Here is a 27,291-nt window from a genome sequence, read left to right on the forward strand (position 1 = left end):
CACCGAAGCTTGCCGTAACAAGTCGAATATTGTGGAATGCATTGCACTTCTATGTGCTGGCACACAAACGCTGGTGATGTATCTCATCTTAATGCGCGGGCGTTATTCCCCTTTTGTCTGTCAGCGTCTTCTGCGAACGTAATACAAGTTATAGCAAAAAAGCTGTGCGAACAGCCCTGACATGGGCGCGCAAAGTTAACAGCGTGTCGTCATGACATCCCTCACGGACATGCAAAGAACGTCCGATGGACAAATTCAGCTCACCTCAGGGATATTCTCCACTTAACAGTGGTGTTTCTCCAAAGAATATCTACTGGAGGCATTTCCAGTCACTGGGTAATGCGTCTGGAGAACGCTGTCATGCCTTTAGCTCGTATGATTGGCAGACGGCACACTCTGCAGCAGGTGAAACAACTTCGTTAAAGCCAGCTGTAATATGTAAAAGGCAAAGCAGGAAAGAGCAGGAAGCATAACCTTGTCTCTCCACATGGTCCACAACTGGGGAACACTGCGTGCACAATGGAAGACGATGTGAACTATATGAGATGTGTCCTGTGTGCTTTCTCTCCTGCGGTGCGTTTCTCTGCGCTAAAAACTATTAACATGCAATACTAACTAGCCCACCAATCCGTTTTGTTGAGCTCCGTCTTTCTTATGTTCGGCAGAGCAGAATGTTTTCTCCCAGAAAGCAGGTTGCTCGGACACAATGGAGTAGGCATACTGAAACCGATACCCAAAGAAACAGTGCAACTGCGTATAACATTGCACCAGCTATGGCGTCATACCGCCAAATCTTGTGTGAAACTGCAGTTCTTTATCTGCCTTGCAGAATCCTGGTGACTGCGAGTCAGCGCCCAAGCTACACTGCCTCCTGGACAACCCGTGGGGCTTTGCAGCTGGTGTCCATGACGTGCTGTGGTGCTTTGTGGCGGCCCTACAGATGGGGCGCACGTTGATTCTCAACAGTACGTTGTGGCACTATGCTCCTGGTGAGACAGGCTGGTCAGAGGTGTTCCAGCCCGTTGCGGGTCGGTCCTGTAATGGCGCTGGCACTGAGAACATGATCGTTACTGGCTACCCGGGCTATGATTCCGGTGAGTGACGTCATCATCTGCTCTGTCATCAATGACATTAATTTCAGTGACGTGTACTTTAGTGTGTGTGTGTGTGTGCACATGTGTGCGTGCTTGCTAACTCTTGCTTTTGCCGTATATTTAGATCTATACTGTAACGGCTGCAGAACTGAATCTGTTAACTGGATTGCGAAGATGGGGAGTATTTTGCTAAGGAGCTATTTCATGAGTGTGCTCGGTTTCTGTGAAAGTTGTTATACTAGTCGCCTACATCAAACCGATGTTATGCTCAAGGAGGTTCCAGGAGCACCGTATATTGACATTTCGTGTATGTGCAACTCTCCTTACTTCTAGAATTTCATTGGCGTGCTTTTGGTAACCACTTACAATTGCGGCACGAGGAAATGCCGCTCAGCTTTCTCACACGTAGAAGACTTTTCGTTTAACTTCCGAGCAAGCATTCTGCACTCGCGGACACCTTCCTGTGGCAATGAATGGAAAGCTACGGCGGCGGAGCTTCAGCAGATGTCTGACCGCGCCAAGTGGTCCGCCAGCGTTTGACAGTGCTTTTGGTTGCTCGGAACAGACGCTGAATTGACGCAGCTTCCACGTTCGATGGTTTCGCGTTTTCCCAGACGCGACAGGGAAAAGCCGCAATATAAGTAAACGTTTACATTCAGTGGCCGGTTTTGTCCTTTTTAACTGCTGCTAATAAGGTGTTTGTTTTCTCTTCCGGAGCTAAAGCTAACATGGATGAAAATGTGGGACTCTTTTCAGAAGTACTCTCTCTTGTGCGCGCTTTCCCTCCGTAGCTTTCCCTTCATTGCCACAGAAAGTTGTCTGCGAGTGTGGCTGTCTTAAATTTATTCTGAACGACAAGAAGGAGAACCGAGGATCCCGGTTTTCGCCAGTCAGATATAACAGATAGACAGATATATAGACAGATACAAAGCCAAGGGATGCATGGAGGAAGTTATTTTTAATTTTTAATTTAAGCGTACAGTGATAAGCTAAAGAAAAAGGAACCAAAGGAAACAACAACTTGCTGCCTGTCAGAGCTGAACCCACAAAATCCGCATTACCCTCTGAATCTCTGCGACGTTTTGAAATTGCTTTTTCTGTAGGCTTATCTTGTCGCTTGGTAATCTTTCATTCCCAGGCGTTCGCCGCCATGGTTGTTTAGTGGCTAGGGTGTCGGGATGCTAAGCACCAGGTCGCTGGATCAAATCCCGGCCATGTCGGCCGAATTTCGATGCGGGCGAAAGCCGAAAACACCCGTGTACATAGATTTACGTGCACGTTAAATAACCGCAGGTGGTCCAAATTTCTGGAGTCCTCTACTACGGCTTGCCTCATAGTCAGATCGTAATTTTGGCACGTAAAACCTCATAATTTAATTAATTGTTTTAATCATTTCCAGGTGTTAAAGAGCGTAGCAAAATTCTTGACCTGCCCGCGTCTATAGTGAAAGACTTGGTGGCAAACCATGCGGATCCTTATGCCTGGTGGTATGGCCAGGTCATGGCCTACATTCTCCGGCTACAGAATTCGTCACAACAGCTAGTAGAAGACTTCAAGAAGAAGAACGGCTATGAACATCCTATTGTAGCGTGAGTTCTTGGTGCATACTTATAATAACTACCCTATCACACTATGCGTTCCATAAGACCCATCAGTAGTCTCCTAAACGTGGTGTCCCGAATTTGGTAGCAAATGCACTGCCCAAGTGTTAAGCTTGCCAGTTCAGTCGGCAGCAAATTAAAGTGCAGTTAAAACAGAAATTGTCTACGGCCAGGACTATGGCTTTGACAACATATGGCATATGTTATATGAAAACAAATGACATACAGCATATGACTTGGACAACACTTGAATGATAGTTTCCTCAACTAAGCTTTGGTAGGCTGGAAAGCCTGGCAGCCTGGTCACCTGGAAAGCAACATTCAGCATATTTAACATTGATCACCAACTAGCAAAACAAAGAAGCTTGCTGCAGCATATGTCTTGCTGATTAGCTGGGTTATTGAATTGGCTTCCGGTTTCTGGCTACATCTAGCAGGGACCAAATGCAGAAAAGCTGAAAGAAAAAATTACCCGTGGTGGGGGCGTAGTTGCTGTGGTGTTCCGCTGCTAAGCTCGATGGCGCGGGATCATATGCAATGGCTGCATTTCGATGGGAGCGAGATGTAAAATCCTGCGTGTACCGTAGATTTGGCGCACTTTAAAGGGCCCCTCACCAGGCCACATACCAAATTTCGGTTATACGCTGGAGCTTCTTGTGTGCCTTCTAGGGGCCGTTGGGCCGCAAGAGTTTTTCAAGTTGGTTTGGTAAGGGCCGAGATAGAAATATTTCAGTGCCGCGAACACATGATTTCAGGAGGTGAGGGCCACTACCAGGAGAGACATTCTCTCCACTTGCCCCGTCTAGCCTCCGCAAGCGAAGTTCATTCCCTGCATTCTCCCGTAGGGGAGCTCGAGGATCGCGTGACGCATACGTCATGGGCCCCGCCTCCATTTTTCCCCCTCGCTTGCTGCGCGGCGCACTTTCGCTGACGGCGTCGCGTGCGAACTGTAGCGTTTGTCTCGTTTCGCGCAGCACACGACTTTAGGGGCCGTGCGCGAGAACACTTGACTAGTGTTGTAAGACAATGCTGCGCGAATACTGAGACATACACGTGCAGTTCATAGAGCCTGATAGCGTGCTAGAACACCGTAGAAAATGACATGCTTTCGTCGTCTGCGCGCGCGACTGCATGACATGGGAACAAGCAGACAAAACGCAAGTACATCTATCTTGCTGTGGTGCGAAGTGATGTAAGAACGCGCACATATTCGGTTTTTCTGTTTTAATATTTCTCTCAACTGTATTTTGTCTATTGAAGCAAAGGGCTACACAAACAACAGATGTTGCCAATTCTCGCAGTCACGTGTCACTACGAGTGACGTTACAGCAGTGCGTTGCACGTAGGTGCACTTGTGCGATATACGTCGCCTCTCCGGCTGGGAGCGCGGTACCTGCGAATGTCAAATTTATTAAATTCGATTTTAAATTTTAGCTCTTTCCCCGGTGCGTAGCGATGTTATACTTAGCACACATGATCGTTGGCCCGCATTGCATTCATAGCGCTTGTCAGGGGAAAATGACCATACCTGGTGAGGGGTCCCTTAAGGAACCGCACGGGGTCGAGTCTAATCCGTACTCCCTTCACTACGGCGTGAATCATAACCATATCGTAGTTTCGGCACGTGGAACCCCGGAATTTAATTTCAAGGGCAGAAATTGGCAGTTTCACACTAATGCCAGGCATGGAAAGCTATGAGAAGGTTTAGTTTTGCGCTGACGGCTTCTGAGAACGCTGGCATGATGTCGAACGTCTCCAGTCACGTTGTACGCGTCGCACCTCGATGATACCGAAAGGACACCATTGGCGTTTTTCAACGCTCAAAGAGGGCTAAATAGAGTTAGCTCGGCACGCACTGTCCGTTGTGCTCTGGCCAGTGGATGCGCCACAGCGTGGTGTACAGACAACTGCTTAGCACGGGCACCAACTTGCAGGCGCGCAACGCTCGTTTCCGAAGCGGAAGCCAGAGCGCTTTCCTAGCGCCATCGAATCGATTGAGCGGGGAGCAATGGTGCGTGCACTATGTCGCCTGTATCAACCAAAGGATAAGAACAAGCTCCATTGAAAAAACTCAGTGCACCTGGCCTTCGCGTCTGAAAAAGTCGCAATTTTGCCCGAAAGGTGAAGCATTTATTGCGATAGCAAATTTGTAGACAGCAATACGAATTAAAGACAGTAGTTTTGTCGGCCGTATCGTAAACTTTCGCTTAATAACCAAATTAAGAAGCATGGTGTTCACCCACGCATGTTCAAACATGAACGCGTCTCACTTAATGACCGCGCACACTCGCTGTCAAAACGCTGGAGTGAGATAGCGCGCCAGCAGCAGCGAGCAAATCAACCTTCGTGCTGCCTGTCGCTTCAACTTGATCTAAGCAGTGAGATCAGAGCGCAGACAAAGCCATTAGCTATCGGTGCACCTAGACTGTGCACTCGTCGCAGGTCGCTTTGAAGATAGGGCCTGGGCGACCGCGCCATGCCCAGCCGCCTCCGGAGTAGAAACCCCCTCCCTTCCCCTTGTGCCTCACTCACGACGGAAGCCGGCCTGCTTCCTCCCCGCTTTCTTCTCGCCTTTTCCCCCGCTTTTCAGCGCGCGCAAGATTGAGCCACCATTGTCGCCTCACTCTCGCACGGTTTCATTCGCGCATAGGCATACGGCGCGCGGCGACGGTGTTATCGCCCTCGGAATTTACGCGGAACATCACGGCGACGGCGACGCCGATGGCAGAAGTGCGCGTGGAGTGTCCATGCAATCGCTATCGCAATAAAATAACCAAGCCAGCAGGGATCCGCTCGCAGCTTAGTGATTTTGCGCTGGTAATGTAAAGGCTAGGCTCAGTGCAATAATTCGAAGATATGTGATTGAAAATGTCAGTAATTTGAAACAGATCTGAAATTCGCAGTTGGCCCGGCACGGTTCTAACGCATTTGAAAACCGTTCAAATCCAACAAAACCTCCATACTTGCTTAGGCTAGCACGTTGCTAAATACTCAGACACGAAACACTTTAGCATGCTTCCAAGCAGGCTTTCTGCATGTATCAATCCATACATGATCTCGTAGACGGATAGCTGCATGGGAGAAAGGGTGACTGGGTAGGCGGATGGATGGTTGGGTGTGTGGATAATGAAGGGTCCGAAGGATTTCATGGATGGATGGATGCATGTGCCCGTTCATTAATCCATGTATTAGCAACAGAAGGATGTACACAGCGCGCTTGCATGGCGATTGGTAGATTTTTTTGTGACCGCTTTGTAGATGTGCGCAATAAGAATGCCTGTGATGATCTTGCTTTGTTTCTGCATTGCAGGATGCATATTCGGCGCACAGACAAGAACCGCGAAGCTGCATACCATGACGTGGCCGAGTATATGCAGCATGCCGAAGAGTTCTACAGTGCCCTTACACTCAAGGGAGTGGCTGTCAAGAAGCGTGTATTCATCGCCACTGATGACCCTACAGTTATTAGTACAATAAAATCAAAGTAAGACCACATTTAATTATTGCGACAGTGGTCAAAACTGGCAGTCTTGCACTTGGTATTTTGGTGCATGAAACAGTAGCGCTTGTGTTCTCGTCTTTCATCCACGCGTGAAATTTGTACTGGTCATTCCCGTGTCTCAGGTACCTGAATATGGTGCATGGTACGTTAACATAGTGACTTGAGCAGATTACTTTTATATGTCAAACTCCTCAGAATGATTTACATTAGTTCAAGGTGTCGTAGCAAAAGATAAGCTGTTAAAGGAACTGATACAATATACAGTTATGGATCTAGCGGTGTTCGCTTATGAGTTCTCTCTCTCTCTCTGCACGAGGATAATTTCTGTGTAGTAATTATCCACCCAATGAGATAAATATAAATAATAAATTTTTGCTTTATTTATTAAGGTTATGACTTCTGATAAGAAAGCTGTCATTAATTTTTAAAACGTCCCATTCGGTTGGTTTCGTTGCGCCATGTCATGTGTAAACGTTTTTTTTTCTGTGGTTTACTCGTCCGATGTGAAATACGAAAAGCATGGCGTGATTATGCGTCAAGGTGCTTTGACATCACTTGCACAAAAAGTAATTTGACGCATTTAACGCATTTAACTTTGCTCACTGTCTGACTCAGCGTCCGAGACGAAGTGGTAATTGCCATTGGTGTTGGGTTCCGCGGATCGTAGACGGCGTTTCGTGCATGACGATCACAGCCCCGTCTCTTACGAACACAGATTCTTCAGTAGCCACCGATGGTTACTGAAGCTAGGAGCTCCAGAACCTAGGAGTACTGAAATAAGCAAGTAGCCAAGTGATTAGTACACAAAAATTATCCCGGTGGGGGAAAAGCACTGACGACCAAACACCGTGGGCCTCATAACCTTCGGTTTCTTACTGGTTTTCTTAACAGTGGAGTCTACATTGACAGACAGAACGTATCGGTAAAAAAACGTCACTTATTTTGCAACGTAGTTTTGTTTATCCGTGACTTAATACAGTAAACTCTCAGTTGTACGAACGTCGGTTTATCGAATATTTCAGAATAACGAACGTTTTAAAAATCCCCGGCAGTTTTCTTATAGATACTATGCAAAAATGTTTCACTTAAACGAATTTCGGAACAGTCAATATTTCAGTTTAACCAACTCGCTCAGAGGACCAAGGCTTATTTTTATGATCAGAACCGATGCCCGCCCTCATCAAACCGCCGCTCCAGCGTCAATGTAACGTCGCTGGCGCTACAGCGCCCCTGGGGCAAAGCGGCGGCGCGGAAGAAGAACGGCAACGAGGCATGGCCTCCGAGATCGCCCGTACAAATCGAGCATGTAATCTCCGAGGCCATGAAAAAAGTAACATCGCTGGCGCTTACAACGCAGCCAAAGCAAAGCGGCGATCTGTCACACCCCAAACCACGTGGTGTGTTTTTTTCCGACCGGTTGTCGTGGCATGGTCGTCGTCTCTTTCTTTCGAAGAATGGAAGAAGACGAAGAAGAGACGAAGCGGCAACTGCCGAGCCGGTTTCAAGCCCTATAACTCTAGCTGAGGTTGTAGGGTACATTGGAAAGTTGAGAGACTGTGTTTCAACAGCAAGCTGTGCCAGAAGTGTACAAAAACGTTGACTCTTTGGACCGTTTTGTTACTTCCTGTGCTTTAAAAGTACAAGTGCAGAAGAAGATTACATATTTTTTTCTAAGTGAGAAAGGCAGCATTATAACCTTGTACTTGTTGATATGTACAAATTCCATTTCACACATTTCTAACACTACGGATGCCATGTCTTTTGCTCCATGAATTGCACTTCAAACTTTTGACTTTGTATGCCATGCCTTATGTTGGTCTAGTGAATGTTCAGTTTAGTGAACTTTCAGTTAGGTGAACTATTTCCTTCGGTCACTTGAAGTTCACTCAAGTGAGAGTTCACTGTATATTCTACAAAATACTGATCAAATAATACACTCTACCAGCTATAACGACTTTCAAGGACTACTGACTAGATATTTTTGCATTGTCCAGTTTCTTGCATAAAATGAAAGTTCTAGATTCCCTTCAACAAAAAGTGGCAGGCCTGAGAGCGCCCATAAATAATTTACAATAACTTTTCTAAAGCTAGTAGCGGTTTCGTTCCCGAGAAGGTTACTGTCCTGCACCGCCAGATGCAGAAGATGATTACCTGGGAACCGGACATCGCGAGCGTTTGTGACTCATGGTGGCTCGCTTGATTGCCAATTGTGCTGCTACTTGGCGCTACATGAATTGCAGCACAGTAGACTACCGAGCAAGCAAAAATGTCCCCCTAGTGCCGAAACATGGCAGTGTCCTTCTCCCACGTGACCACCTTCTGCGTAATGGCTTTGTGACACTGCCACTTCCTGGGAAAGGACATAGCTAGGAACCTACCGTAGTACATTCGTTAGGGACTCTGAGGATTGCCTGTATTTTTTTCTGGGGTTAAGCGGTCATGGATTTTCCTTGTACTCGGGAATTGAACAGTTAGAAAGAGTGTGTCGCTAATATTTTAAAGCTATTTGATGAAGTCATAAGTTACTACGTATCATAAAAACGGCAGAAATGTAGAAGTAATCTTCATTGATCTGCAGAACGGTGGCATTGTTGTCATATGGACTTGTCTAAAGTACTTCAGTAAAAAAAAATGTAACGATGTGGTAGTAGAAGCCACTAACTGATGACATCAGTTTGCTTGAATATCTTAGTCCCATTCGGGATGAACTCGGCATCTGTTCAAAATGTATCTTGATGTGGAGATTATCTATAGCTTTCCTTCAAATTTTGTGTATATGCTATCATATGTTAACTTGGTATTGGAAAAAGGCAATAAAATAATGACGTTTCAGACATTCTCCAGTGACCACAGGGTAGCTACGATTTCAAAAACACGTCATCAATTCAAAAATGGAGCATTATTGCCCACATTATTCTATCTGGAGGCATATAAACTAACCGAAACCCTTCTTGTAAGCCATCTGTTTTCTTGGTGTTTGGTGAGATTTCTCGACAGTAAATCACTGAATCGATCGCATGTACAAACTCTTAATCTACATCTGTGTTTAATTTCGTTTGAACACTCTACTATTTGAACATTTCTACTTTGACCGCAGCTTTTACCGACGTAAATTTCTGTATTACCTCAGCTGGAATAAAACATTATTTGTACATTCCTACTTTCAACAATGCAGGTTTCCAACCTACCTGGTTATCTGTAATCAACGTTCTGCAAGTGAGGCCTTCGACTTGAAATCTCGAACGAAAAGCTCGGCCCTGAGTGGGATGCTCATCGACATTCACCTGCTCGCTGAGTCGGACTACCTAGTGTGCGCCTTCTCTTCTGGGGTGAGATAACCGGCTTGTTTTTTTCTGCTGGAGACTGATTTAAACAAATGCGTGACCTTTCTCGGTGAACTGGTAGGGGTCCTTCACAACCCGCTTTGTGCAGGTTTTCTCCCGATATGCTTGTGCAGCTTCGATCACTTATTGCAGCGTATGCATCCTAGACGACACAAAGTGTCCCATGGTCGTGCTGAAAAGATCCGCATGTTCCACATTCAAACGACATCCGGTGGATCTCCCACAAACATCCCAGCCTGCAAAGGGCAAAAAACGCATAATCACCGACATGATTCGAATGGGTAATCGGAATTCCAAACGTTTTTCGGCGACGTGACGCGCCAGATGCCTGCAGTGTCTTTTTTTGCCATTACAACAGCATGCTTTCCAGTTGTCATATCATGACAGATGGCCGTCCGATTGATGTCTGTACGTCCGAAGTCGAGCATTAAGTGCCCTCAAGTGGATGTCGTTACATTAAAGCATACTAGATGTTTGAGAGAGCCCAGGGGTGCTCTCTCAAATTTTCTTAGCATTTTAGGTTGTCCCACTAGGGATGTACCGAGGATATCACAACCAGATATTTTTTCCTGCCGTACGCAAATAATCGGTATTCAAGAAGTTTGGTCATTCAGTTTTCTAAAAAAGAGAAACGTGTTTCCTAACGTGTTCAAATTATAACCCAAAGTTAAGGCTCCTCAAACTCATGTACCCAATGTATTTCGCGTGTTTGCGGTTAACTTTGAGATTGAAAACGGCAATTTGTTAATGATCCAGCCTGTGCTAGGTGGAAGGTCTTGAAGAAGAAAATTAGCCACTGTACTTCCACGCAGGCGAGCAGGCGCGTTTGTGCGCACACAATAGGCCGACCTGGGATATCTGCTGTAGATATTGCTTCTACGGGAACTTTATGTATTTCAAGAAGGTAAAGGCGGCGTGCTTCTTTGTTCTTGGGCTTCATGAAGCAGTATTCAGACTGCGCGATTAGTTCGCAGGCCAGGAGCTCCGCTATTGTGCTTTGTGAACGTGTTGCCAAGCGCAACACGTTCCTTGCCAAGTCAAAAAAAAAGAAGCTGTCATCTGAAGATGTGGGATATAGGGGCACAGGCATCACTACCATTTACGTGAATGAGCACTTAACACGGCAGAACAAGCAACTTCTTGGGGCTGCCCTTGCGGAAAAGAAAAAAGCCGGATGGAAATACGCCTGGGTCAGCTCGGGTAAAATTTTGGCACGGAAAGATGAACAGACCGACGCCATTCGAATTGCAAACAAACAAGATATCGCCCGCATCAAATAATCTTAGACGTCATTGTGTTAGTCCGGGTTTCTAATTTAATCAGTATGATGCTCAACTCATCCTCTTTCATTACTGAATCGTCCACGCTCAAATCAAATCTTCAATATTTACACCCATATTTTTTCTTATTACACTTAAATGTCCGTAGCATGAGGCACAAACAAGATGAGCTGGACATTTGGCTGAAATCCCTGCAAGTTAATTTTGACGCATTCATGTTCACAGAAACGTGGTTAAGCAAAGATGAGCCTTCTCCTTGTTTTACTGATTACATTCCAATACGATTAGACAGAACAGGTAGAGGTGGTGGCCTGATTATTTATCTACAGCGAAAGTATGCATATCATATTGTTGATGAGTGCACAGTTATGAATAGGGATATAGAGTGCCTAATGGTGGAGACCAGCACGTTTTTAATTGCTGATCTGTACAGACCACCGTCTGGATACAAGCGGCATTTCCTACAGCATTTAGAAAATGTAATAATCTATTGTATTAATACTAATAAGCTGTTCTTTCTCTTGGGAGATGTAAACATCGACACGTTGGCCGACGACTCTTCTGCGCGCGACTTGATGAATCTCTTATCCTCTTATGGGTGCGAAAATGCTATTTCTATGCCAACCCGAATTACTTCACAAAGTTCTACTTCCATAGATATATGTGTTTCAAACCTGAATGCATCAGATTTCAAAGCAGGGGCATTATCATGCGACATCAGTGACCATCTGCCTATATACTTTGCCACACAACACACCCTAACGACGAACTATAAACGCAGCAGGCTTGAACATAGGGTGGTGAACGACTCCTCCTTAAGCTACTTTCATTCTTTAATTGAGCGGGCTGACTGGTCAAATGTGTACTTACAGCATGATGCAAATTCAGCGTATGAGGTTTTTCTTCGGATCTTTCTTAGTTGTTACAATGATGCTTTTCCACTGAGAGAATATAAGAAATGCAATCGGAAAATAAAAAAGCCCTGGATTGACACCGCCCTGCTAAAACGCATCAAGAAGAAAAATAATATGTTCCACAAATTCATAAAATGCAAAGACGGTGACTTGCTCAAAGAATTTAAAAAATATCGCAATCAATTAAACGCCGATATAAAGAAAGCCAAACTTGCATATTATGAAGCAATGTTTGCTAGGATAAGAACGGATCCGGCAAAGATCTGGAGACAGGTAAATTACCTTACTGGAAGGAACCAATCACCGGTTAAGGCTGACCAAATAGTAATCAATGACCCTATGGGAGGTAAGACGCTAGCAGATGAAATTAACGAGTACTTCATTAATGCAGCCGTACCCCAGCCGTCTATTCAACAAAGTGGGCTCTACTGGCCTTCTCGTCTAGTAAATTCATTTGTTTTGGATGCCGTTACCGAAAGAGAAATCAATGGCCTTATAATACGCTTAAAAAATAATGTCGCAAGTGGGTATGATGAAATTAAAGTTGAACCTGTAAAGCGAGTATCATTAATTATCAGCCCTGTCCTAGCCTATCTCATTAGTCTCGCATTTTCTACTGGAGTCTTCCCAGATAAATTAAAGCTGGCCAAAGTAATTCCAATACACAAAGGAGGTAGAATTGACGATATTAGTAATTACCGGCCAATCTCAGTGCTACCGGTGTTTTCAAAGATTTACGAATTGTCAATCAATAACAGACTGTCAAAATATATAACCAAGTATCATATAATATCACCCTCACAGTATGGTTTTCAGAAAAAGAAGACAACTCAGGACGCTCTTCTTGCCGTCAAGCAGCAAATAATCAGAAATATTGAAGATCAGCTCTTCACCCTAGGCATATTTCTCGATCTGCGCAAAGCTTTTGATTCCGTTGACCATGAAATCTTAGCTATAAAATTAGATTGCTATGGAATTCGAGGTATCACATTGGACCTTATCAAGAGCTACTTATCGTTTCGGCGTCAGTTTGTTAAAATAGACTGCAGTTCTTCAAAACAGCTTGACATTAAACTAGGTGTCCCGCAAGGTTCGATATTAGGCCCGTTACTTTTCCTCTTATATGTTAATGACATTACGGAACTACAAAGAACACCCACAATAACCATGTTTGCAGATGACACTAGTTTATTCTTTACAGGTAGAACACTGCATGACATTGAGCATTCGGCCAATCTGTATTTAAATGATTTATCCGCATGGTTGCAACAAAACAAACTTCAGTTAAATGCAGTAAAAACAAAGTACATGATATTTAAGCCAATCAATAAGCATACAAAAATGATTAACTTACACTACAGAGGACATAACTTAGAACAAGTAAGTGTACAAAAGTTCCTTGGGGTATGGTTTAGTGAAGAGTTGTCTTGGACCCCCCATGTCAATTATCTGCTCTCCGAACTCGCGAAGTCTGTTGGATGTATTAGAAAAATAGCTCCTCTTCTACCCCTTTGGCTAAAGCAATCACTATATTACTCCCTGTTCTATTCTAAACTTTTGTATGGCATTCTGGTCTGGGGGACAACGACAAAAGGGAACTACGATAGGCTACAGCTGCTGCAAAAACGTGTCCTCCGGATTTTTGTGAACCACACCGGCCCTATTAGTTTGTTGCCGACACAACCACTTTTTCCTAGATTTGATGTTTTACCTGCAAATAAAGTATATTTATGGACACTGGCACAGCGAATATATAAACAGAAACTCCACAGTATTTACACACCTGTCTTGGCGCAATATGACATCCGTAACCCCAACCGCAGAAATAAAAAAGTCAGAACAAATTATGGAAAACAGGATCTGGAATATCAGGTAATAGACATGTTAAATAACTGTGCTTCTATTCTGGATTTCTGCCTACCCAGAAAAACTTTCAAACGTGAACTGCGGCTCATTTTGTTTTCCGTCGACTCTGTTTTTGGTTGAAATTGTTAAGTTACAATGACAAATGTAAATTTCCATTTCAATTGTTTACTTCCTTTTAAGTATTTTTGTGATATGAGCGAATCTTCAATGTGATTTTTAAAAAATAAACTGTCCGTAGTGTTTAAGTACACCCATATTGTATAGAATGTATGATGTAGGTTGTGTGCGTGTACTATTTGTAACGCCGCCTCTCTTTTGTTACCAGCTCTCTGCTGTACTGCTGTAGACTGCTCCTTTTGTTACGGGGGCAGAGACCTCGTCAGGCAATCATGCCTTTAGTCTCTGCCACCCGCAGGATGATGTGATTTTCCTGCAAATAAAAACTGACTGACTGACTGACTGACTGACTGATTGTTGTAGTCTGAAGTTTCGTTAGAGTCGAGTTTTCTGTAATGGGTGTGGTTACTCAGATGTTCAGAGGCCTCATTCTAGTATTTTTCTATAGGCCAGATTATACGATACTACCGCCTTTGTCTGCTTGTTTTATTACAATATCATTCCTTTCTGCGAGTTCCTTAAGGATTTGGTGCTGAGCGAGGTGCAAATTTTTGCGTTCCGGCAATGCCCCGCTGACTCTAGAATTTCTTTTGAGGTGAGCTTTATGTATAAATCCAGGTCTCGGCACTGTTCGGCTTGCGGTATCCACGTGCTAGGTGGTCTAAGAGAGTCTTTATCCTGGCTTTCTGCGTCTGGCTTATTGAAAAAGAACTCCTTAATGCGCATGCGTCTTGAAAACTCTGTTAAAGCTTTGCGTAGTTCATATTCATTTACTGCGTTGTTCGTAGGACACAACGTTGAACCACGCTTCAGGAGATCACCTTCATCGGGTCTTAGACTCTGGGATATGTGCACTACGTTGATGCAGTGCTATGGATGCTCGCCTGTAGCAATATCGGTGGAGCTATATGCGGTAGGGTTTACGTCAGTTTTCTTGGGTGGGTCTGCAGCTCCAATACCTTTGTGCTGGTATTTATCTGGAAATTTTCCCTCTATACTTCATTCAATATGTGGAAGACAGAATATGTAACGTTTTGTGTCTGCTGCGTATGTCTGCTGTGAGGACTGACAGCGGACCCTCGTCCGTTTTTTGTGCTAAACTCAATTCACGTTGTGTTATGCGTATAAAGAAAGCGGACTGCGTGGTTATCTTTTGCTATAATTACTTGATATTTTTTCTGACATATAGTTGCAATAAAGCATTGGAGTCTCCACCGTGGCCCTGTTTGACACTTTACAAGCCTAGAAAGCCAAGTGGTATCATCAGCAATAATCATCATATTATTATTAGCATTGAAATTACGCCTTGTGCAGGGATGCGACATCTGCCTAATGCCGCAATGGCATCTAAGAAAAGCCCTAGCTGGGTCTTTCCTTGGGCATCTTTCATTGTTCCACTTGGGAGGTTTTCAGCATCTTTCCAGCACATAGGATATCCCTAAGGTCTAAAGAAGAATAGTAAATAAACATCCCTTGGATGCCTGAGTTGTCTGGGATCTTTCATCCACATTGCAACTAGTAGATGCGGCAGCTGCCAGGTAGTTGTCGCACCTGTTGTCTTTGCAGAACACAACAGGTGCGACAACCCCGATGAGCAGGGCTGTCTACCACGCTGGTGGAAGGCACTAAAGCTAACTGGGACATGATTATGGGTTGGGCCGACTCTTTTGGCTTCAGTTGTGTTACACAGTGCTTTCCTCGTTTTCTTCCTACATCCATGGTATCGTGCTAGCCGAGAGTGTTGCGCGTGAGAGCCGTGCTTCCTGGAGGATGTTTCGGTCGCGTTTCGATGTCACTCCTCAATTGCAGTTTGATTTTTGAAACCTGTTTCATGCGTGTACATTTGCCGCTAAGAAATTACATAGCGTTGAAGGGGCTTACTTCAATTGCAGAGGTACCTCGTGTCTCTTCATAAATTGTGGAAGAATGATGTCTGATATTTCAGCATGTAAAATATTGTGTGATGTTTTGTTAAGAACACAAAATAAATGTCCTTCGCTACTTAATTATGGCAGACACTGCATTTAATGCGCAACAGCAACTTTGGTATTTGTGTCCCACTTATAGCTCTGTATATAAGACCAATATCATCTTCGAAGCTTTCATCAAACTTCCTATTGCTCTGGTGAGTGGTGGTTAAATGTCGTCATTGTAATATAACACGTAATATGGGGGCGTATTTTGTACAATTTAAGTTGTCCCTTTCTTCTGACAAGCACTTAGATATTTTTTAGTGGCTCTTAACACAGCTGTGTCTCTGCCGTGGTGGCGCAGTTATCTTGGCCTTGCATTGCCAAGCTCAGGGCGCGAGATCGAGTACCGGTCGCGGCGGCCGCATTTAGACGGTACAAGAGCAAAAACGCTCTTGTAGCGCGTATAGGGTGCACGTTGAAGAACCCCAGGTGGTCAAAGTCCACTACTATGGCGTGCCTCGTAATCATATACCTGCTTTGGCACGTAAAACCCCAGAATTCTTTGACACCGCTGCATGTCATATATAGTATATACTTTGTGAATGCCTGCACAGAAATAGCGTGAAATAAAGGCATCATGGTTAAGCTAAACGTGATCTTATCGTGATCGTTAAGCTGATCGTGATCGCGAGTAAAAGAATTAAAAGCGATGCAATATTTCACAGTGGCTCACCCAAGCCTTCACCCGATAACATGGTTCACCCCTCTCACAATGGAACCAACCGATTGTGGGTATGGCGAGGCACGTATTGCTCATGAAACCCATCCTTCCAGCATAAATTTGAATTGTAACCATAAAGCAGCCCTTGGCAGCGCCAATCGCAGAGTCTAGGGTATAGCCAGGGCACTACAGCGCGGCAAGTGCAGCCTCGTAGAGGACAACTACAGTAGTTTGTGCAGCACGATATCCAGAACCTCCGTTATTTGAGTACAAACCTAAATCTCTTTACTGCATGAGCCTTCATTACGCACCTGAAATGCCGCTTCAGAGTAGAATCACACATAAAAAGGCGGCACCAGGCTGGGTTGAGCTCCCTCTGGCGCCACTGCCACGCTGCCTTTGATAGATACATCGTGCTGAAGGATACATCGTGTTCACTCAATTTTGCTGAACCAAAGCGAAGAATAAATATGTTTGAAAGGAACGTTATTAGTGTACAAGCGTAGAGAATGCTAGCGAACTAACGGAAACACTGCGCGATGCTCCCGGACATTGCCCGAACGGTAGCAGATGACAGGCACGGTCCACCGCCTTGACGTCACACGGGCGGCCCCTGCAGCTTCACCGTCGGTTGAGCTGAACGCTAATGGCACTCCTGCGTTGTATTTTTTTTTTCTTTCCGAGCAATCCCTTCGGTGCTTCCCTCACCTCGATCTGCTTGCTGGAATAATTTCGCTTGTGATTTTTTTTTTACAACGACGGTGTTTTGTACACGCGACCACTGGTCAAATTTATATAGTGATGTCCATTAGAAGTTTTCTCACGGCGTGTGCTCTGTAACGCTGATTCTTCTCGTTTAGCCACCTGTGATAAGAACGAGAGATAGAAATCAAAGAGAAGAAAGGCAGGGAGGCCCACCAGACGAGTGTCTGGTTTGCAGCCGTACATTGGGGGAAAGGAAAGGGTGAATAGAAAGGGGAAAGAGGCAGACAATAAACAGTGTGTCTGTGCACGCTGGACTGCTTGCAGCAAAGTGCCTTGAAACTGAAGTCAAGTCGAAGCTAGTGCCCTGCTGATACATTGGGCGGCCGTCATTCTGCTGTCTAAAACTATTCTTGGTGCTTTCCTATTGCTGGTTATGGGCGTTGAAATAATCTGAGATGACCAAAGGGCCAGCAGTCGTTAGCAGTGTGTTGCAGTACATCGCAGTATATCGTTAGCAAACTACAGCTTTCTTTATTTCAGTGCGAATATAAAGCTGCAGGTGAGCCTTGGTGCGTAAGACTTACATACACTGAATAGAGCATCCAGCAGTTGCACTGCCCTTCGTGATGACGAAGTATGCAGCATATTCAAGAGTATTGGAAAAGTATTCGTCAAAGACCGGAGCACAGCTGTGATAAGATGCTCTTGCTCAGTATACTCACTAATTGTCATGGGTCCGCTTCGCTTTGTTCCCCAATATTCAGTTCAATTTAGTTTTATTTTGCACCTTATATACAATATGCTGGTGTGCTCCTTGGCAAAAACGCGGCGACAAAGAGCTTGATAGGGCCAAGGAGCCACTGAAAGGTGTCAGAACGCAAAGAATAACAGAATATTGAGGTTACACAGTCTTATGCTATAAAGCATGACTGAACTAACCTCAATAAAATTTGTCCACGAGCAGCATTTCTCTAGAACAACGTGAAAACCAAGTTGAATGTTTCGGCATACTGTGTGCGCAAAATCGCGAACATTTGATCAGGAGAAAACATGTGCATACAAATTTAGACAAACATGTGAATGTGAATAGATGGAATAACCTTTAGAGTGTATGTAGACCTAAGCACTTCTGACTTGATAATCAAAAATGAGCAGATAGGTACTAGCAAGTAAGATCTTATCAACGAACATATTTCACAAGATACAGGGTTATAATATAGAGCCCGTAGTGAGTGCTGATGTTCTTCAGTAATGCAGTTGCCAGGTAAGCTAATGACTGATAAAAACCATTATTGCCGTAAGGGATGATGCGCCATTTTTCTCGTCGCCGGGTATGTAATTTGCGATGACGTTTTTTGTTACTGCAAAACTTTTTTTGCTGAAAAGTGCTATTAGAAAATCTTAGATATCGTTATGGAGCAGTTAAAAGCAAATATAATCGTCGAGTTTCTTGACACTATATAAAAGAAAATAAAAACACTTTTTTTATTTATTGAATCACAAATTTAACAGATTCTCTTGTCACCCTTATCGAGCAGTTTCTTTTCAGGGCGGTTATTTGCGCATTTCTGTAATGTACCCCGTCTCTCGTAAGCTTTTCTACTTTCGCCGAATTCAAGTTGCATAGGGGGTCCCGACAACAGTGGCTCAACCTTGCGACCTTCGGTTGTTCATGCAAATACCTATTATGTCTAATTACAATAAATGTGAATTCGAAGAAAGAGCATATTAATAATTTGAGATTATTGCCGATAATGAATGTCACGTGGTGAGGTGGGGATCGGAGTTGTGCGTGTGGAGGGTTCCTTGTAAAAAAAAAAACTGTATACAGTGAAAGCACTCTCTACAAGCATTTTGTACTGTGCCCTCATTCTCGAACTGAATTTCTTGGTACAGTGGGTAGGTGGAATACACTTATCTATTTGTGCTGTAAAAAATGCAAGAAAGCATCATTTTAGCCGTGCCAAGTTACCAAGGCCATGTTGCTCCCACTTTTCCCACAACCGTGATCGAGTGCGGTGCTCTTTGGGTAATAAGAATATAGTCTTGGTAAAACGTTTGTTTTAACCCCTTCAGATACAAATTGCTTCTGTCCATAAAAATATTGTTTCTTCTCTCCCGTCCTGCCCCAAAGGGAAACTGGCGGTTTAGTTTTCATTAAAGTTTATTCTATGTCTTCTTCACAATTGATCATCGGAATCTTGAAAAGTGCACAGCTGCAGATAAGATTAGGAAATTTCAATGCTTCGCTGATGTTTATTAATTTTGCCATTTGAAGACTTCAGGCGAGAACTCTCTGCAGAAATGTAAATTATGTGAAATTGAACTGTTTCATGTCTAGTGCGTGTAGAAAGCACCTATCAAACAACCTGAAGACTACGCCTGATTTAAAGACTACGCCACCATCGGAAAACTGATGTCGATTGTCCGTGTAAGCGAATAGCCTGACGGAATGAACAAACGAGCAAGTGAGCGAGCGATTAAGCTGCTGTGCCTCCCTCGCCCTCCCCTTTTTTGCCGCGCATACTTGCTGCTCGTTTGCCTAAGAGCACGCACCCTTTCTCTCGGCTCCTTCCCTTGCCTTCCCAGAGGTCCTTTGTGACAGCAGTGGGTAACGAACGCTTCGACTTAATTCTCTCCTTGGTGTGGCGAAATTAGCGTCATCAGCGTTCAGCGTGTAGACTCCGTGGGCGAGGATCCGCTGTGGGCTTTCGTCCGCCACGTAATTGTTGATGGGCTGGCCACCACTGGCCGGTCACGTGACGTGCGGCGAACGAGCGAGCGTACGGAAGAGTGACAACCTCCCCCTCCGGTTCCTTTCCGCCACTCGCTTGCCAAAGGGCGCGAGCACTTTCCCTCGCCAGGTGTCGTCGTCATCCCTCGCCCATGTCCGGCTTGCTACCTACCACGAAAACGCCCGAAAGAGCCAAGGAAAGCTATTCGCTTTAAAACAATGGCAGTAGTGAACCTAACTACATACTCACACCTAGAGCAAACACTCAGGCATACAAATTCGAACTCATTTTAATAAAGTACTGTGCACAAGTGCACTTTCAGCTCATGCCCAATGACAAGTCTCAGATTAAAAATTGCTAAGTACACTAGATTTATGCGAGCTGTCCTAAATAATATTTTCATTAGTGCTTTTCCTTCTCTCAAGTGCTGCGCGTACAGTCGCGCACGCCACTCCGGAAGGGGTTAAAGGGAGCTTCGCAGCGACATCAAATCATGGAAGCAAAAAGACACTTGATTATGGTGATATGACCGAGCATCGCATATGTGCTCATTTTTTCCCAGCCACACTTATACTGTCTGACCTTCACCTTTATCACAAGTTTCTCTCCTGTGGTGTTACAAAGCATCCTTCTTCGTTCATGCAGTTCTGCCGTGTCGCCTACGAGCTGATGCAAGCCCGGTATGCCGAAGCCGGTGCTGACGCAACAGGAAAGGCTGTGTCGGTGGATATTGAGTACTTCTACGCGTACGTGCCCTTCCCTCCTCGTCGAACGTTGTACCACAATGAGCGTGTTTTCGGCAACGAGCTGCAGTGGAGGGCTCCAGGTGCCCTAGTGGAGCGATCCGATGAGATGGCATCACTGAAGGAAGCACGCGAGAAGAAGTATGCCGACGGTTTTAACACGGGCCGTCTTGTAGGCTCCAAACTAGATGGTAACAAGATGGTATTCCCACGTTTCAAGACGGTGCGAACGTATTCCGTTGCATCCTACGCGTTTTTAAGGTCTTTAAACCAGACACGACAGTAGTCCTGTATGTACAAATGAGAATGGGCGGTGTGCAGAGTGATCACAACATAAACATGCCTCTTCTCCTCCGAGATTGTATTGCCTTAGGTTGGCTTTCTCTGTTGAGCGCTAGGTCTAGCTGCCATGACTCAATATGAGGGTGTGCTCCGCCGTGTGCTGTGGTGCTTGCATTGACACCAGGAAAGAGCTTAAGGCCGATGTTTTGGAGTAAAGTGTCCCACAAGGTGGACGTAGCTTTACTCCTGCTAGTGTGGACAAGAGCATGCTGGTATTGTGGATTCTGCAGTATGTTGACAATGAATGTATAGTTTTGGTGCCTAAAGATGCCGCCTAACATTTATTGTTCACTGGTCGTACTTTCACTGATACCTGAGAGGAGCTTGACACTGGAATCACAGTGTGAAGCGTTTTGCAACATTACACAGGTGTATCACAGGAGGAGATGCCTGCGAGTACCGGCTTCGCCATGCCACGAGTGTTGATGCATAATATCAGTTTCACCCTGAAATGATGTTCGCTTAGCTGCGAAGGAGCGCTGTGGGAGCGGCACGTGTTGATCGCGGACCACAAGCGTGCAGTGTGATACGTTGAGTTATGGAGGAGCTGGTTGTTTTAGCATAAGCACGTTTTGTCTTATTGAAGCCTTTTAGAGTGTGATTGCGGTGAGTGGATGGGCCAGTAAGATGTTATGGGGACCACGGGTGTTAGTTATTGCGATGTATGCACAACTGTATATAGTACCGCTACATTGGGTGGGAGAATTTATTTTCACGCGTGTGAGTGCTGGTTGTAGAATTTTCGAAAGATATGCAATTTGCAACCGTATGAATGGGAACGCCTGATTTGCTTTGCAAGGCATTGAATTTTCTTTATTTATTTTATATGAAAGAAAGAAGCAATTACTAAAAGCTGCTTATTTAGTAGCTTGACGTGGTGATTGCCTGTCGACGCGAAAGGAACCGACTTTTTACAAGAAATACGTGCAAGCACATTTTTTTTTATTTATGTTTAAGGATTTTTTACACATTTAAAAAAAGATACAGTACCTAAACGTGCGCAGCACCTAATGAGGGCTCCTGTACCTGCAATATCACATAGCATGGCGTGTCATATACATATGCCTAAATATATACAATTTTCGCTTGCGGACGACTCCGCCGACGCCGGCACCGGATGTTCTACGAAACGGGGTCCTTCATTGCGTTAGTATGGCGTGCACGTTACAATGGAGGCAATTGCACTATTCACTGCGTAACATGAGAAGGAGATGCGTGTTACAATCAAGGGCACATTAGAATGGAGTAATGATGATATCATCATGCCGTGCTGGTGAAGCAGCGTACTGACCACGACAAGGCTGAGAGACACAAGGATACCCGACATTCACTGCTAAAAGGGCCCGTTGTAATGGAAGTGAAGTTCAGTAATGTGGAAAATTGTGCGAGTTGGTGACTAATCGCAATACCGTGTTGGCGAAGCAGCGCACTGACCAGGACAAGGCTGAAATGCTCTTGAGCTAATTCCAAGTGCCACTTCGAAGAACCGAACCTTTGTTGAAGTGGCTTACACTGTAAGGATCGCAAGATAATGGACATTTCTTACGGTTACTAAGTGCAAGTTATGAGCGAAAATTGTTGCTCTTTTTAATGCAGGCTCCTCAGGCACTGAGTGGCAAATTTGTGGTTAGCACTATACACAATACCATACAAATGTATGGTTTAGTCGTTAGCTAAAAACATAGAAGACTTGAAGCTCTCATGTCATTTGTTACAGTCTTGTGGTGAACCAGGCAACAGCAAAGTTACTTCTGGCCAGTCATTGCCTTAATGAATGTCGCCCTTGCCTTAATTAGGGGGTGTGCTTTTCGTACACCCGTTCGCATCTATTGGTCATTGTTTGACGTACAATACATACAGTAGCAGTCTGCAAACTATATGCTGATGTGTGCTCCGCCTGCTGCTGAATTTCGTGGTGCACCATTAAGAAGCAGCTGCCTTTGCATTCGTCCACATGACGCCACATATCGGTGGTATGTGTGAAACAAATTAATCTGAGGACTCCATTGAACTCCAGAAACAGACAGAATAGAAATGACATGAACAGCGCTATATATATGTATATATAATATAGCCTGTGATTTTTATATTAAGAACAAAGTACGCTAGTAGGCTTCAATTATGCCTATACCTTGGATAGAACATGTGTTGTACACTTGTGCATTTACTTGTGCCTCTTCATTTATTGTTTGTTAAGGAAACGTGTTAGGGAAACATTACCCACCGTGGTTGCTAAGTGGCTGTGGTGTTGGGCTGCTAAACACGCGGTTGCCGGATTGGATCCGCATTTTGATGAGGGCGAAACACGAAAACGTCCGTGTACCGTACATTGAGAGCACGTTAAAGATCCCCTGGTGGTCAAAATTTTCCGAGGTCCCCCACTCAAAATCGTACCTCATAATAAGATAGCGGTTTTGGCAAGTAAAACCCCATAATTTTTAACTTTTAAAAGGAGCCATAGCACCCTTCCCTACTTAATGGCTCTGCTGTTTCTGTGTAGAGTGGTTGTTCACAAGCTTATATTTACTGCGAACTAAATATGTGTGCTGGTTATGAATTCTAGTCATAGTGTTGGGTTGTGCTAGATACATTGTGCTCTTATTCATTTACTCTAGATAACAGAGTAAATGTTATTCACTTAAGTGCAGGTCATGTCAACTACATTTTTCTATAATATACATGTTAGTTGTAGGAATTCAGAAAGTAAAGTATTGGAGGGCTTTGATTCATACAGTATTGCAATTCGGAGTGTGCAAAATATCGTGAGGACATATTCATTTGCTATTCTTCCATCGAAAATTTACAAACTATTATAAAAGCGATAGGGCACAGAAATTTATTTCCTGTGAGAAATGGTAAGTTGATTGACGGACATCTATTGTGAGGATGACCTACAATGCGAAGTAGTCAATCATCTGGGCTCATTTTCATTTCACGTTCATACATATGCATGTGTCATTAACTTGTCCAGGCTGCACCAGAGAGCACAGTAATGCCGCATTGTGTTGATTAGACCTCGCGCGGCAGTTGCTTTCTTTTCTTTTTGTGGTTCTGTTAATTCTGATGTATGGTTGTCTGATGTATGGTATGGTATGTATGGTTTGCACTATCGAAAAACCTAACGAAGCAATTCATAATAACAAGTGACTGAACAAACCTAAATGTAGACAAGGATTGTTTGTGGGTAGCGAAAGTGTATTTCATCGCGCTGGATGTTTGTGCTAAGAACAACAGGGAGAATATATTTCTATACAGCATACGCATGTGACGGCCACATACCTACCTTGCCATTATTTCAATCCTTGCGTTTAGGGTAACAATTATGACACTCGTTTTCCTTTGTAATGTTCATCATTCGTAAAGTGAGCCAGTGCTGTGATATTTACTGCTCCTGAATTTTCTTTGTCGACAATTTTGATGAACTTGTGTAGCTCTTGTTGTAACCAGCCCAAGCGTTGAATTCAAATCTTCACTGTTGAGACTGCTGCCTTCTGAGCGTTGTTAGCTGATTGAGACAACGCCACTCCTCTTTGCGACATGATGCAGACTTGTAAAGTAAACCCTTATCAAAATTTCAAAAATTCTCTTCTCATTTTCTTACCTGCAATGCAAACGTTCAAATCATCGTGTAGTACATCCTTACAATCAACTTCAGCTCTGTCGCCATCACAGTTGTCAGTTCTTGGGCAGAAAGTCAGGGGCGGTCCCTTCTGCTATTCATGTTGCATCCATTCTCCATCCCTCTGTGGTTAATATATGTTTCTATGTAAACCACAGGTAAATATGTAAAGTAGGAAAGGCATTGCTACGATACCAACGAGCGTGCCAAAGTGGGACAAAGCTAAAGTAGCCATGGTTTTTAGGTAGCTGACAGTACAAACACATCTGCGCAATAAGGGGTCATTTGGAAAAGTAGCAGGGTTAGAATTGTGTCAGAGACGGGTAAAAAGTTATCTGCTACTGTCTTCCAGCTTGCGAACTACAGGGTGCATATTGCATCACAGGCAAACTAAGAAAGAGCTCTTGATTGATTCATGTACATCTCCGCCTGATCTTCGCTTCCACATGTCTACGTATCTCAGTCCAAAAAAATAAGTGACAAAGAGAGGCAATTATTGTGCGTGTACGCACATTCTCTTTGAGGTGCAATTTTTAATTTCGCAATATATAAACTAACCTCATCTGAAGCGCCGGCCGTTACATAACTACTTAATCATCGACTCAAGTAGCATTTATTCAGGGTTCAAGACACGCAGTAGGTATTGCTTGTTTGCACATTTTTTTTTTCGCTTTCTGCACTGTCTCCCAATAATATAAATTGTTCATATTTTCGTGAATGCATGTGATATGGATTGTTGCGAAGTTAATATGCTGCGACGAGTATTGTAGCGAAGATAAAGTTATGTTATTTAAGCTTCTACTGTTTGAGAAGGTGCCTAATTCATTGTTGCAAAATGCAGTGATGTTCGATGTGTCTGCTGTTTTGTGGAAATAATTTTGTTCGTTCTGTTTACAAGCACCAGCCTTGACTACGGTGTCGTGTCATGTGTTACTGCATCTACTGCGAAGTGTTCTTCGAGGCATTGTGTGCCGCTGGTTTCACAATAAATTTCAATTATGACACTCCAGGCGCATTTCTGCCGTCCTTGTCGCTGTCGGCTTCGCCGTTATGTTATGTGAAGATGTACGAGAGTGAGCAGACAGTGGTGGCTGAATCTCGAGCGCGCAAGGGAAGAGAGCGCGGAGAAAGCGTGCAGTCTTCTATCGCGTGCACTGCACGGGGCACAGGGGAGAGGATGAGGGGAGGGTGTTCTACTCCGGTGGCCACTGCGTATGGCGGCGGAGCGTAGGCGCAATCTTAAAAAGTGATCTGCTGTAGAGGACAGTCTATGAGCCCTATAACGTAGCACTATTCCAATTTGTTTTTATTCCAATCTCCTGATGGCAAATTTACGTAACCACCGACGCAAGCATGACGCCCTAACACGCAGCGTAGTTTGAAAACCCCAGTCAAACGCTCGACTGGTTTATAGAAGGTCACATCTGTTTGCTTTCAAAGCGAATAACATTGTCTACATTGAGCTGTTTTTCTTATCTAACTGGTTGACAAGAGGCGTAGAGCGCGCTCAAGTGGAGGGGGTTTCGATGGGGCCGACCCAGAGCAGTGAAAATAGATAACCCTTTGAGGTGTGGTGCCGGGTCTGCGATTGGTCCGCTTCTCCAAACTTAGCTTACGGTGGCTGGTAGAAAATTGCGGCGGCGTGCAACGGAAGATTAAGAATGCCGCTAAAGCGGATCCTCATCAAAGAGCTGACAGATCAATGTCGCATACGTGCCGAAAGGTTTCGATAACGCTTCACTGCGATGCACAAATGTATATTGTACGCAAATAAATGCATGTTCTGCAGCAGCTCAGAGTAGCCATTGCCTGAGCGATGGGCGGGCAGCCATCTTCTATTGCTTTCGTAACGAGGCAGTCTCCCGCTATTTAGAAAACAAAATCTGTTGTTTTTGCCACATTAACGTTTCTTTAGCGCGCACACGTCACTTTGACGCCATGAGATTTCGTGGTTTTGTGACTTGCGTCACAGACAGGTCAAGTGGCTGCAGCCCGAAAACTTGTTACCAATAGTAGAGGGCTTACGGCGAAAGGTGTCAGATCAGAAATAATTATTTTTCCTTTGTTCTTTCTACTCATGCAGAATCGGTGTATACACGTCGTATATGACGTATACACGTCATATATATATAGCTATTGCGGTTTTCGTGACGTCGCGTGACAAAGGCGAAGTGGGGGTGGCCAAATTTTTTTTTGAGTAATCGTTGAGGACTGATTGCAGAATTTAAATAGAAAAGTTTGTAATACATTTACACTATAGCGCCTTAGGGTCGTCGATGGCCCATAGGGTCGTGTGTGCTGTGTTCTCGTCGCTGAGTTTGCGTTAAAGCGACTTGCAGCACAATGGTCACTTCGCTCGCGGCTGCTGCCGCACTTCCTTACGCCAGCATTTTGACAGCAAGTGTCCGCGATCGTCGAGTTCGATGTGTTCATACTTGCCCGTTCCCGCCTGACGCCAGACTGGTTAATTTAGTTAGAAAGCGTATGTTTACAAGTACATATGGCCGATCCATCCCTACCCCTCACCCTCCCCAGCCCCAACACCCCCGCGTGATGGGAGATCTTGTTGTCTAGCCCCGACCTACCGACCCAGCTCGCGCAGGCGGCTAGGGTCTAGGAACTGCTGGACGCATGTGGGACCTAAGAAGGTTCCACCCCATCTGGTGCCAGCGCGTACCAACCTGTACTAAGGGCTCAATAAAAGTTGATTCTCTCTCTCTCTCTCTCCTTACTTCGTATAGCTGTCCGCTAATTTGCTATTGCAAGCGAAGCTTCGCCTTTTTGGCGGAATTGTG

At 44.5% G+C, this 27,291-nt stretch overlaps 1 protein-coding gene across 5 annotated transcripts in view; it reads left to right on the top strand.

Annotated features, from left to right (window-relative positions):
- Positions 1 to 25,505, top strand: part of LOC142563887 (alpha-(1,6)-fucosyltransferase-like) — a 51,319-nt gene extending 25,814 nt beyond the window's left edge. For all 5 annotated transcript variants that reach the window (XM_075674574.1, XM_075674573.1, XM_075674575.1 and 2 more), the window contains 5 exons: positions 830 to 1,094; positions 2,494 to 2,683; positions 6,006 to 6,179; positions 9,373 to 9,526; positions 20,438 to 25,505. In XM_075674574.1, coding sequence (XP_075530689.1) covers positions 830 to 1,094; positions 2,494 to 2,683; positions 6,006 to 6,179; positions 9,373 to 9,526; positions 20,438 to 20,821 — 1,167 coding nt within the window. In that variant the 3' untranslated portion in view covers positions 20,822 to 25,505. The remainder of the gene's footprint in view (positions 1 to 829; positions 1,095 to 2,493; positions 2,684 to 6,005; positions 6,180 to 9,372; positions 9,527 to 20,437) is intronic.
- The last annotated feature ends 1,786 nt before the right edge of the window (positions 25,506 to 27,291 follow it).

This window comes from Dermacentor variabilis, chromosome 11, assembly GCF_050947875.1.
Source record: "Dermacentor variabilis isolate Ectoservices chromosome 11, ASM5094787v1, whole genome shotgun sequence".
NCBI classification, from domain to species: domain Eukaryota; kingdom Metazoa; phylum Arthropoda; class Arachnida; order Ixodida; family Ixodidae; genus Dermacentor; species Dermacentor variabilis.